Source organism: Strigops habroptila, chromosome Z, assembly GCF_004027225.2.
Source record: "Strigops habroptila isolate Jane chromosome Z, bStrHab1.2.pri, whole genome shotgun sequence".
NCBI lineage: Eukaryota > Metazoa > Chordata > Aves > Psittaciformes > Psittacidae > Strigops > Strigops habroptila.
In genome coordinates, this window is record NC_044302.2 from 71,941,058 (window position 1) to 71,955,716 (window position 14,659).

Here is a 14,659-nt window from a genome sequence, read left to right on the forward strand (position 1 = left end):
CAGTTCTTCAATCTCTGTCTTAGATGTAAACATTCTGCTCACCCAAAATCTACTGTTTCTCTTCTGGTGTTCTCACAAACGCATGCTGACAAATTAGATCACAATGAGAAAAAGATGCATGAAAATAAAATCAAATTCCAGTTGCACCTAGGAAATACCAATTAACTGCCATGTCCAGTAAAATTGTTAATTACTTCTTTCAATCAATAAGCAAATAAGTGCTTAATAGCTGCTTGAAATGATTCTAAGGCAACATTTTCTTTTCTTACAAAAATACATTCCTTATCTACCAGAAGGACAATCATCACATAAAAGAGGAAAGACTGGAATGTATATGACTTCTTGTTGGGATGCTGCTACTTTCACATAAAATTATGACACTGGGAAGCTGACAAACTACTGGACAAGACAGCAAACAAGGAGCAGAATCCTTGATATTAACAAACCAGTGTCATCACACCATCATCTAGCCAGATTATATCATACACACCCATGCTTAAATCCATGCTTATACATTTTAAATTACGTTTTAACTATAACATTGAAAAAGGATCAGCAAGCAAAAGGAATATAATCTGTAATTAAAAAATAGCAATTTAACTGCAACCTACCACATATTTAAATCTTTAATTAGTTTACTAGATGAATCTTAATAGTAACATCATCTTTTTTGTGTAAATTACCAGAACACTTTCTGAAATATGCTCTGTCTAGCCCTCAAGGTATCCAAACATACCCGTATATGAAACAGATCATGGGCCTAAGCTGTCTTTAATTTTCAGAAAGATGCTTAACAGCTAATTGAAATATCATGCCTGGCAAAACTGCCACTCAGATAAAAAAGAGAGAGAGTATGGCTTTCCCAGACTAGGGCGATGGAAGACAGAAGTCAATGACTTTAGGCTAGGAACAAGGAGGGAGATGTATTGGTGAGGCAGAAGTAAAAATAACAGCACTGAGCTTAACAATACCTAAATTATTGCTAACTGAAAGCATAACATTCCTTACTTACATGAAGAAGAACCAATCAACAGGCATGCTGCCTCTCTCTGAAATCAAGAAAGTTTGTCTGTAGCTGTAAGCAATAGCTAGTGTTGACTAAAGGTATAACTGAAGGGGCAAAAATCAAGAAGTCCAGCAAGACTCATATCCTTAAAATATAAAATAAGAGATGCAAGCAAAATGTAGATACAAAGTGTAGGTAAACACTAAAGCATACAGCAATGCTGGAATCAGAACTGTAGTCACAGACACGGTATCAGCTCCATTCTGCGCTACACAGAGTATCAAAGTGTTTAAGGGAGTGTGAGGACCAATCTCCAGTTCTGCAAACTGAAGAGATTCTGAAGAATAGCATCTGGAAACTCTGTGTGTTACAGAACTAAAATGGTAAGGCAATATGAAAAAGGAATGTGTTTGTTTTCCATTTTGATAGATAGTTTTGATGCATAGTTCAATAAGCTTTAATAGAATAAAGTAGCTTTATTCATCAACTTTGGCTGGCTGTATATGTGATTGCTGGGTAAAGCAGATTTACTTTTTCTACATACTTCAGACAAGCAAATCCCTATCTTGGGTAAATTTCTTAGCTTTTGTAGCCATCTGCACAACACAGTGGCTCTTTAAAGTCAAAGCACTCAAGTAAGCTTTGTGCCATACAAAATTAAGCAGAAAACTGCACTAAGAAAAGTTCTCAAGAATTGTTCTGCTGTGGAAACAGATCTTTTGCTGTTTTCTAATACATGAAGATTGTTTTCATTATGTCCAAAAACAGAACTATGTTTTTCCACCTCTTTTTATGTTTGTGAAAATATGATATTTACTTTTAAAGTCTTGCACACTATTCACTACTTGCAAACCTGTTTTATTTTTATTTTAAATCAATTGAGTAAAATTGATTTACCAAAACTACAGGGAGAGAGATGTTCATTCTTTCTACATGAAACTAAGCAAAAGCCTGGAAATCAAGACATATGTGAAGACTCTTGATAAGCTTTTGATGATACCCAGAAGTCTGTAGCCTTTTTCTTGAATGAGAACTGTAATATCTTAAGACACTCCCAAATATCCAGGGTGTATCAAAAAAACAGACAAGTAACTTTACTGCAGTATAGGGAATTATGGCTTACACGTAAGATTCATATTCAAAGGATTCTTATGTCACTTTTGTCTATGTTTACACAATTAAAAACTTTTTCTTAAACGCAACTGCTGTGAGTTCGAATAAGGAATATCTGATTGGTGAATATACTCGTTTTAAATCATGTCTTATTGATTAGAGCTTTTTGCAATGGCAGATCCAATGTTTTCAGAAACAACCAAAAACTACACGACCTGTCTGTGGATTCAGAGGCCTCAGTGACGCATTTCCCATAGAGAAAGAAATTATTCCATTTTGGTTGTTACCACAAATGCCTATAGCCGTGGTTTAATCCCAGCTGGTAACAAGGTACCACGGAGCCGCTCACTCACTTCCCCCCACAGTGTGATGGGAAGAAGAACCAGGGAAAAAGAACTAGAACATCAGTGTGTTATCAACATTATTCTCAGACTAAAGCCAAAACACAGCACTGTACCAGCTATTAGGAAGAAAATTAACTCTATCCCAGCTGAAACCAGGACGCCGACATACATAATACAGAAAAACATCATCTTAAAAATGTATTAAATAGTACACTCACCTTCATCATTAGTTGCTTGCTGTTTAACCAAAGTCATAGGAGATCTAGTTGGGGGTTTATTTAGTGGATGACGCCAACTCTTAGATATTTTCATACTTTCAACTTCCACTGACTGAAAAGTCAAAAACACAACTAATTTAGTACGTAATTCTGCAAAGTAAATTTTGATGAACAAAAATATTCTTCTGTAAATGAGCAGAGATGTCAATTCTGTAAATACTACTTAACATACCAATAAAACATTTGTCTCTAATTCAGAATATATAGTTTCGTTTAAGAAGAGCAATCCCTGTCAGACACAAATGGTTTGACATATAACTTACTGCAGCCCTTCCCAAATCACACAGCATAAATCCTGGTTTGCTCGGGTGGTGTTTAAGAGGAAGAACAGAAGTACAATAGAAACACTAACTGTGACTGGGAAAATGAGGCAGAAACCCATTGACTTCATTTGTAAAAGAGTGCAAAATTCCTGAAGTACAAAAATGACCTGGAGTTGAGACCAGAAATTAAGAGTACTGAATGCAATTAACATGTTGATTTGGGATACGAGGAAATTCCTTCCTCCCTCAAGCACCACAGTGTACATTCAGCTTGAAGTTATACAAGGTTCAAGGACTAAAGCCAACGCTATAAACTCTGGCAGTGCGGCTTTCAAAACTCCAGATTTGAGTGCCAGTGAGAGAACCATAAAGTAAACCAACTGCTGATGGTATCTGAAAGCTCAGGAGCTGAGGGACAGCATACTAGCAGAAGCGTGGGAAGGACAGTCTCATATGATTCCTATAGACCACAGCATTCTGCTCCTCAACACCCTAAATCTAACCTAGTAGGTTACACACATTCCCCTTGACTGATTTGAGGGTTGAAAACTACTACTATAAAATGGGAAGAACGTTATGAAACCACATATTTACTGTGATAAGCAGCGGGAGGAAGATGCGGTTAAAGCAAAGGACGGGTTTAGGATCTAGAAAGTTACCAACTAAGTAAAAAGGGAAAGAAGATTAGACTTCTTAATTGCATTTGTACGACACGTTTCTTCTTAAAAGAGAAAGAAAGAATGCAATTATACTGGAAAATACCTGAAAGCTCGTATATAGATGGCTGAAAGGCACAGAAAGAGACAAACATAATGTCTAATACATGGTAAATAAAACACTGAGATGTTTATAGTGCTCCTTTTTATTACAGTGGAAGGGCTGGAGCCAGGATTATTAAAACTCACAACATTGCAAAAAAATCAGTGCACAGTTCATGTCTGTGAAGAGGTCAACATGATATTACTTTGGCTTCTAAAATGTATTTCCCACTAAGTCTGGCAATCTGCAAGTGGATTTCCTGCCCACTCTCTGCCAAACTGGCATTGAATTCACAATTCAGAAAGCTACTGTGACCACCACAGCTTAATTTTTTTTTTTGGCTTCCCAAAATGAAAGCCACCCACTCTTCACAGCAGAATAGGAAAAATAAAAAAAGACTGTAAGTTTGTAAATGACCCAATGAGAAAACATTATTAAAACTACTATTAACCAAAAAAAGAAAATAAAAAAAAAAAGATTCCTTTTATTAGGGGGATCTTTTCCTTCAAGCGTTTCCTTTACATGTTTTAGGCCATTACCGAAATCCAAAAATAGCAAGTTTCAGACCCTGAAATCATGCTATCAGTATTATCCTGCAAAAGCCATGCCTTGAAGATTCACCTTCTCCAACCTCAATAGGATGGACACAGTTTCAACTAAAACAAGAAAGTCCATAAGACTTCATAAACTTCACAAACTATGTGAAATAATGTAATAAAATGAAAGCAAACTCTGTTTCCACCTAACTCAATGCAGAGATGCTCCCCAGATTTGCTTCCTCTACTTCTTCATTTGAAAAGGGCATCAGTCCAAAAATAAATTACCCCACACTGTGAGGTAATAATAAATATGCTCCCACACTGATATGTTCTGTTCACGGACAGTAAGGCTCAGAATCAACCTATTCTGCTGACATTTTATGAGCATACTCTTAAATTTCCTTAAGACTCAGTCAAAACAGCCATTTTTTTGAAACACAAATACATGATACCAAATACAGCACTCATCTCCAATACTTTCAATTTCATGTCAATAGCAATAATTCAAGCTGATAGCCTTCCTCCTACTGTCAGGCAGCGAACATGAGAATAGCTTGAGAATAGCTGCTGACAGTTTGGATTCACAGATATAAAGTGAAATTACTAGGTATCTAAAATCAGAGGGAAAATATGTCAATAAGCAAGCTCCAGAAACATTCTGCTTTCGGATTCAAATTCCCACTCTTGCCTGAACATTTCAGATCATGTTCAAATCAGCATCTAATTAAAATCATGCATATTCTTCAGTTTTTTAATAAGGATATCAGGTCTCATTAGAAAAACGTTCATTCACATTTCATCAAATCAGGAATATATTACATACACTGGATGTTTCCACGCCATCTTTCTCATCGTTCTTTACAACAGGTACTTCTCCATGTTCCAACGTACTTCCACAGCTTTCTCGGTTGCTGACATCATCCTCTATCAAGACATTTTCCTCTTTATCTGGGTTTTCAGCTTTAGAAGCTTGTCCCTCTGACTTACTGCATGGTATGGATGAAACAGACTGATTCTGAGATTTCAAACTCTCTTCTTTTCTACAGCTATCTGAAGCTGGCATACAAGCCACAGAAACTTCAAATGTAAGAAGAGGATGACTGGAATCTGTCCTGTTCTCATCTTCCATTTTTGTTTTCTCTAATACAGGAACAGGTCTCGAAAATGAGTCTGAATGGATGCTTCCTATAGATCAAGAATATTATTTGTTAATAATCTATCTCACTTTATATTACTGTATTTTGTTTCACAACAATCAGAGTTATTCAAACTTAAAGAATGGTTCCTCATTTAGAAATCATACAAGAAATGATTTAGTAGAAAGATATAAACAAATGTGGAGTATAGGTTTGATCAAAGAATAAATTAAATGTGAATGTTTTTGAGTTTGGAGTGTGAAATATAGTTTTAATCACTTAATCAGTATTTTGTATTTGAATTACAAAAGATCTGCATGTCATTCAAAATAATCAATATTCATGTAGATTGTTTATCCTCACAGCCCACAATCACTTTGACTAGTTGGAAAAAATATAAAAGGTTTGTATATATGCATTTATATATACTGAACTTTATACCCTGCATTTATACCTATTACTCCTGGTTTTAAAATGAAAATAAACAAAGACTATTGGTTTACAATTTGGAAGATATATTTCAAACAGATGCCAAGAATATTTTGAAAACAACAGCACGGGTGTAATAATGAAAAAAGCAACTAGGATAATTTTATATTTCAGTGACATTGAAGGGTGAAATTGTGTAGCTTTTCCTCTATTAAGATTTAACATCTGCAAATGCTTGCATGGGATAGACAGAAGAGTGAATTAGAAAGGTCACCCAAAAAACATGTTCCTGAAGAAATCTATGGCACACACCAGTGTATTCTGATTCAGCAGCACAACCAAAGCATTAAAAAAAAAAAGACCCTTCCCATTCTTTCTTTACAACGGTTGTTTGAACTTGCTTTTCTGAAAAATTTCCTTTTTGGGTCAAATAAATATAAAATTTAATAATACAAAGCCAAAGCCAAAACCAAAACTTAATCTCTGCGTACGAAGAGTACTGCCTTAACTGAGCAAAATGGACATACCAGCCAGAGATAACACAGGACAAACGACCATCTCCAATGTGAGTACTGGAGTCTCCACCTTTGTATCTAAAAAGGTCATTTTCCCTACAAAGGTCCAGGCACCACCCTTTATTAGCACAAAGGTAAGAGAATAGCTCTCCACTCTTCTCTGCTTTCCTTCCCTTAACAACAGAGTGGCCACTAACTGAATACTAGTTTCTTCGTGGTCATGAACACGCCAAACCTCTACTAAAAGTTGGGAAAGGCTGTAAAGGAATAGAACCTCCCTTTTTTTTTTTTAAAAAAAAAAAAAAAAAAAAAAGATATTGTTAGAACAGACCTGGAAAGATTTGACAGAGCATCAACTAATTTGTATGCAGGAATTTCTAAGCCTCCATATTGGAATACTGACTTTGTTATCTTTATGTGGATCAATCCTAGTGTTTACTACCTCTGAATAACTATTAACATAATCATTAATATTCACAATCGGGGAAATACTGTCTATACGCAATTTGCAAGTCAATTTTCAGTAGCAATATAAACCCGAATGGGACTGACTGCTCACAAACTTAAAGTCCAAACTGCAGTTTGCCTTTCTGAACAGCAATGTGAAACTACACCTGAACTACACAGAAATGTGAAACAGAAGAAATAAAGTCCAGAATAGACCAAGTATCTTAGTATAAAATAGTTGTGTGGAAAAAAAGGAAGCGTCTTTGCCTTTATAACTTGCATTGTCAGACAGCTGAAAGTGACAAGCAATTTGCAGTCTCAAAACAGAGCATAAACTACTAGAGTATAAACTACTTCTAATATGCAGCATTCTTCATGTAAACACACATAGCTTACGATCAGCATATATGTTCTGTACTGTTTGTGCATTAAGACATTCTGTATCATATCTCTCAAAAAAAAAATTGCTGTTAAACACTATCAGTCTATTGAAGAAATATAATTTTCAAAATCTAATCATTTTTGCCCCTTAAAAAATACTTCATTAACAGTTTAGGTAATACTACTCTCAGCTCAGAATACTAATTTTGCCATTTTCTCATTCTTACTGAATATCAATCTTCTCTGGATAACTATATAAGCATTTTAGTATGCTACTTAGAATAACACTATGCTTTATCATCCACTGATCTGTGGTATTAGAGTATCAACAGCCTACAACTTACATGTGAAACATAATCAGTCCTTATCTCACCTGCAACCTTGACATTATCCAATAAATGTTGATCCAGCTGCATTCTACTACTGTTGTCTTCTCCCTCAGAAGGCACTTCTGTGTTTACAAGTCTCACTTTTTTCCCAGGTTCTTCACTGACCTTGAAGCCGTCAGTAGCTGCTTCAGTTGCTGTAATTTCTGCATCAGCTACCATAGCAGATACTCTCTTGTCCTCTGGAGTTTTAAGCTTTTTAGATCGAGATCTGGTGTGTGGGAAGCTGTTATAAGAGATATTGCTGTCAGAGTAGAATGTCTGTCTTGGATAAGATAAAACGTCTACCAATATATATGTCCCTTTCACCTGCTTAAAGTGGTAAAAAACTGACAATTTTTCATCTTTTTGTGTTGAGATAGTGTTTACAATTTATTAGGTGACAGGTTCACAATTGATTGGCTTTAACCTTCTAATCTTTTATCACCGCGCTATGGCAAAGTTATTAAACTGTAAAAGTAAAATAACCTTACATAACTATTACTTAACCAGCAACCAAGGTAGCTTTTTAATGAATCATTCTTTTGAACCTTAAAGAGAATAACCTTATAAAAGTAATGAAGTTAAAACATTCTCAGCTGCACTAAAATCAGGTTGCATTTCAAATGCCAATGCTAATAAAACAGTACTCTGAATATCATTATAAAATAGGACCTGCTTAGATATTTTAGTTTTTATATGCATTTTAAGGAAAAATGCTGATCACCAAATATTTTGAATGGCTACAATACCAAACAATATATTCCATAACGCTGTGTAAAAAATTAAAGAAATTAAAGCTTCCACATGTTTTTGCACATTCAGAAGTAGAAGAGAAAGGTTAAAGCCAGAGAAAATGGCACCCTCTGTCAGAAACTGGTTTGTACTTTATGTGCTTGGGATAAAAGTAACAGGAGATAAGCACAGTTTCAAATTAAACTATGTGACACAGGAGGTGATTTTTATGTGCTTCATCACACATCAGATTTCAAAACTTGTAACACACTAGTTATAAAAGCCCAACTACGGCAGGCAAATCAGGTTATAAAGGTCTTGCATCTTAAACTATAGACATCTCCAGAAAAACATTTTGCTACCCCTTACATTTTATCCTGTGTCGACCAATGTATATCTTTCAACACCCTCCATAAAACAGTAATTTCCAGAAAATTTGCCTGAGATGCCCACCAGTTCACAGTGTAATATAACAGCAAGTATTATTACTGTTTACGTGCAGTCATTAGATGTTCAATTGTTGCAAAGTATTTCAGCCATTAATGTCAGAGTTAAGCTCTCCCTGTCACTATATTCATGAAGATTTCCATGGATGATATTTGTATTTCACTCTGCTGTAACTTGTATTATTCCCATAATCAAAATTATGACAATTTCAATCGACACATTACACTAGAAATGAAACTGAATAAACATTTTATCTTCCCTTTTCAATACACAGTTACGATGCCTGAACAAAAGCCAACTCAAGAATTAAAAAGCATTGGAATTGTGCTTTTTAGCTTAGCTAACTGCAAGAAATCAGACCATGTGTTCGTATGATAAAACTTTCAACACTATTATTATAAACTCTTTGCTTTTAGTTAAAACTGGTTAGCTGGAAGGGACTACCAAATTAATCACTGCTGGTCCAAGTGTGAACTTACAGTCATGCTGTACAATGCATACAGTGAAACATACTACAGGCAAAATAGCATTCAACTAAACAACAGAATTTTTCTCTCTCTGCCTGGGTTAATATTATACACATACTAATAAATTTGCTCTCCAGCTGCTTCACTGGTTGCCTTCAAGGACTGATTCTACCCCACAAACTGTTCTTATCCAGAACAAACATAAGTGTTGTATTTCTCAACCATAATGTTCCACTGCAGTGGCAGTTCGTCGTCTTCTTTTCTGGTTTGACTTTCCTATCATTTTCCTCAAGAAATTATACATTAACTGACAAGGAAAATTAGGAAATACAGCTTAAGAGCAAGTTTTAAACGTAACTGTATTGTAAGATGATTTGAAGGAGGAAGAAGGTCTTAAAAAATTCAGTATTATCTTTAACCCAGCAAACTGCACTCCACAATAAGCAAATAAAACTGCCCTAGGCTAGAAATTATATAGATCTTCATTAGATTAACGAAGAAGAAAACCTATAAAGATCCTGTTAAGACAGAAAAACATTAGCGTACAAAAAATGTTTCTACAATGCAAAGAAAAAACATGATGCATATCAAGAAAATAGATCCAGCTGTGAAACTGCTTTAATAGGCCAAATTTGACCTATTAAAGACATCAACTTGACAGCTTCAGTGACAAGCTGTCATTTTCCTCCTAATTTTCTTAGTGGTGTCAGCACCAACAACTGAGATCTAGGCCTTCCTTATGACAAATTATGATCTGTGATAGACCTGTGGTAAACACAGAGAGGTTTGGGCTGCAGCACTGTGAGAGTGTGCCAAAAAGGCAGTGATATCTCCTGGGAGCTTGATGGAAGCGAGGGCTAAGACTATTGCTAGAGACTTCACACAACTGTTTGGATTACACCACAGCTTCATGATAAGTTTTTCCAATTTAACTTTTTCCTCAACTCTTAGGAGACTTCTCCCTTGTCTTTCAGTTGCAGATGTCACTATAAACAATGGCAACCAACCACACCTTGAAAATTTTAACTATATATTTAACTTTAATCTCTACTAAAGAAAGATTCTAAATACCACACTAGAACGCATTTTGATGCTCCCCATATTCATCAACTTCAGCTATATACGTAACACGTAAGTTGAATTAATTTTTCATAGTCACTCCTGCTTCTCCCAAGTTTGTCTTAATACACAAAACAGAAAAACAAACTTTGTTTTGGTAAATGAATTTCAAAAGAAAAAAAAAGAACAGATTAGAGAAAGTGTCAAAAAAGAAACAAAAAGGAAATTGACATCATATTGAAGACAATTAAATGGAGGATAAATATAAATACCTCTTGGGAAATTTCTTTATTTTCTTTTTTCTCTGTAGCCAAGTCTTCACTTCAGGTGTTGATTCAGGAGTTGGTTTTGTATGATCAATAGTGTATATATCCTTTCCTTGTTTCCAGAGCTGGTATCTGTCCGGTTGAAACTTCCTCACAAAGATGTCCATTGATATTTTCACCATGTCTCTCCTACAAGTGCACTGCAAGAGAAGACAGGAATATGTAAATGACGAGAATATGCTGCCGTTTGCAGTAAAGAAAGTTCAAAATAAAAATCCCACATGTGAAAACCAACTCTAATCAAAATGTTCCTTCTTCCCTCTTTCTCACTTTTTCAGGGGTAAGGATGGTTCAAAAGAATATACTATCTGAATAAATGTGACACACTAGGATTCCACAAAGGTACTTAGGGACACTGCATTGTTTGATTAACTCCTAGAGGTGAAAACCAGAAAGAAATTATAGCAAGTCTTTTTGCTTTGTTAGCTGTTCTTGATAGTTTTAGGCATAATACGCTGTTGAATGCAGAGACCGCATGTATCTTCGGTGGCATCACAATTTTATCTTTAAAACTAACTCATGTAGTATCCACCTGGCCCAAAAATCTTTACAGGCTTAAAGTCCTAGCTTTTAACTCATGAAAAGAAAATGCATACGAGTACATATCAAGGACAGGAAGATCACTGACCAATTACCACTGCAGACTCAGCTTGAGGAAATTAAATCTACTTATTGCCAATTAATAACAGATTAGGATAGTGAGAAATAAAAAAAAAAACCCTAACACCAACTTCCCTCACACTCCTTTTTCCCAAGCTGAACTTCATTCCTGACTCTGATACCTGCAGGGCTGTTTCGTTCACATTTTCCTTACTCATCTCTCTCACAGCTGCTGCACAGGTTTTTGCACCCTTTCTCAAACATGCAATCACAGGGGTGCCACCAGAGCCACTGACAGGCTCGGCTTTGGGCAGCAGCAGGTTCATTTTGGAATTAGATAAGCTCCTGATCCCTTCTCACAGAAGTCACCCAATAGTACCAAAACCTTGCCATGTAAACCCAGTACATTGTTCAGTAATTATTCTAATTAAAAGCCAAATATATAGTTTAAAAACATACAGTTTAAAACACATAGTCTCTAATGGACAAACTTTCAGCATTACAGCTAAATGACTCTGCTAAAGGGCAAAACTGAGATAGTACTTTCCTTCAGGTAAGCAGATACATTAAAAAAGTGGTAAATGCAAGACCTGGCTTTCTAAGTTTGCTACAGCTAGGTGTATCACTGCTTTTTAAATCAGGAGAGTGTTTAATCATAGAAAAGGTGAAACACACAATGGATTGAATGTAACTTTTCACCTAGCTAGTTTTCTATGAGCTGGATAAAAATGTCTTTAACTGCTACTTCCACCTATCATTTCTAGTCCAACTTTCTTCCCCTTAAAAAATCACAAGTTACATAATGAAAAGGCGGCATCCGAGATGTACTAAAAATTCTTGCTTTCCTTTCAATATGTCAATATCAACACGCTGTATGTTCACAACACTGCCCTCTAATGGGAGATGGAACGGAAAGCAGAAAAGAAATTCAACACAGAAATAGTAATTTTATGCAGCTGTCTTCGATGATAGTTTTTACCCAAACCATGAACAGAATTTTCCTTATTTTCAAACAACATACATTTATGCAGGTATGCACACATTTTGTAAGAGACTTAACCTTATTTACAGTGTGTCTCAGTCAGAGAGTCCTTGACCACTCACAATATATAATGACAGAAAAGCAATGAAGATACTACTGTATACAGGAAAGGCGCATAGATGGTCCACTGTAATATTTTCAACTTTTCAAAATGAAATTTGTAACACAAAGAAAACCAGCACTGAGTTTTCTCTCCATTTACACACAAAATCCTTTCATATTCAAGCCATGTTGCTACATACAGAAATGGTTGTTAAAGCAAAGATTTACAGGATTATTGGTTTTGCTGTTAGACCCCTAGACCTCTAGTGGTTTGGAAGAAAATAATTGCTTGAGTCAGCATTGAAGTACCAAAGAAGAAAATACATCAAGAAATAAAATGCATTCTATGATTGAATGACAATAATAATACATGTACAGACTCAAAATAATTTATGTCCAAATGAGGCACAGAATTTTTGTCTTCCTGTAATCCTTGATCAGTTTCCACTACATTTTAATGGAACTACTGTAAATCATTTTTAAAAACAAGCAGGTATTAAAAATATCATAGAATTCTGTAGAAGTTTTAAAACTTTGAAAACATACATTTTTGAGTAAAAAGTAATGGAGAAACACCATACTCAACAGTATCACTGCTTGCCTGAAAACACAGAAGGCAGGCTTCTACGCACTGAAGAGTGGAAATATTTGGAAGTATCATATCAGACAATTACAGCAGATACATTCTTAAAACAATTTCTACTCATATTCCCTAAAATGAGCCTAGGGGGGGGGAAACAGAAAAAAAACACCCCAAACAAACAAACAAACAAAAACCAATAAAACACACACCCACACCACAAAAAAACTTGTTGCTTTGATAAATAAATAATCAGGAGGGTTTTTTGTTCTTCTTGGTGGTGGTGGCGGCAATGGATTTTAATGCTTTTTCTTCATTTCCCATCTGACTGACTTGTAGCTGACAGTTATATGGCTTTCTGCTCCCAAGACAAAAAAGTGAATGAAAGATTCTCTCTAAAGCAAAACTAAATGTCATTCTGTTGAAGAAGCCTCTAGGGACAGATACAAAGGAGACATGCAACAGTCCACTAAAATACTCACAGTTATGCTTCCATGGACCACTATAATTTTGGAAGTATGTTTTAATATTTTTCAAAATAAATGCAAAATTGAAGTTGTTGGATCACCATGTAAAATACAACTGATGTTGCCACAGATAAACATCACAACCTTTGCACTGGAAAGAATCATTTTCTATATGAAGCAGAATTAGTCTGATACATATTCTTCAATCAAACATTAGCAGACAATCAGAATACTTAAGGGAACAACTCTCTCACAATTCTTACTATTAAATTCTTACTACTACCATCATCAATGTCAGCATTGTTAGTATTATTATTATTGTTATAAATATTATTTATCCTATCATAAAGATACAGCTTGGAGTTGAGCACTTCAAATAGCATTTATTGGTAGTTGCAAACCTTTATAGCAATAAATTGAAAGAAGAATGTTCCAGTAATTTTAACTAATTGGTATAACTGTGAGATATATTTGTAACATAAGAAAATTACCTAGGAGATTCATACTCAGCCAAAAGAATTTTCCCAAATACTTGACATTTGTGAATGGAAAAAAAAGAATAATATTTTGCTCTAACCACCCCCACACAAAAAAAAAAAAAAAAAAAAAAAAAACCACAAAAAAAAAAAAAAAAAACAAAAAACAAACAACAAACAAACAAAAAAAACACCCACAATGTTACATTCTTCCCATTTCAGACTCTGACTCAGGAAAATCTAAAGGAATACAACAAGCTTCCAGACTTACGCATATTTGAGTAAGACACATACATAAGCACACTTTAAAGTAGTGGCATTTTTCTCACAATTGCTCTCACTCAGGTAACTGCAGAATTCATGTGTGAATCAGCAGCACACTGACCCACTACCATCTATACTAGTACCTAAAAATAGCTCTAAACACAGCTCTTGAAAAACATTTTATACCATTAAGAATCAAGTATATGTCTTAAGGGTCTTTATAATACTTCATCATTAATATTAAACACTTCATCAAAGAGAATAACTAGATTTTTAAAATTAACATAGAGATATTCACTCTGTAGATAATATAATATTTTGCTGCAACAGAAAGCAACTAGATGATTTATTTTATAATTTGAATAGTAGAAGGGGAATAGTATTTCTTAGTACCACAGTTGTAAGCACAGAAATATATATCCAGAGTCAAGACTTTGTGATTTGCACTTTTCTCTGTTACTTCAATGAAGTATACCTGATGATGCACCTTTTAAGACGTTAAATTATATCTTCATCCACAAAAATATCTTCTCAACCTAAACATCAGTTGTTATACTACAGTCTCAAAATATTTAAACA

General features: G+C 34.9%; 1 protein-coding gene across 12 annotated transcripts in view; it reads right to left on the reverse strand.

Moving 5' to 3' along the window:
• Positions 1–14,659, reverse strand: part of KDM4C (lysine demethylase 4C) — a 266,115-nt gene that overhangs the window by 113,473 nt on the left and 137,983 nt on the right. For all 12 annotated transcript variants that reach the window (XM_030511824.1, XM_030511826.1, XM_030511827.1 and 9 more), the window contains 4 exons: positions 10,556–10,749; positions 7,584–7,822; positions 5,126–5,487; positions 2,682–2,793 (listed from right to left, as the gene is read on the reverse strand). In XM_030511824.1, coding sequence (XP_030367684.1) covers positions 2,682–2,793; positions 5,126–5,487; positions 7,584–7,822; positions 10,556–10,749 — 907 coding nt within the window. The remainder of the gene's footprint in view (positions 1–2,681; positions 2,794–5,125; positions 5,488–7,583; positions 7,823–10,555; positions 10,750–14,659) is intronic.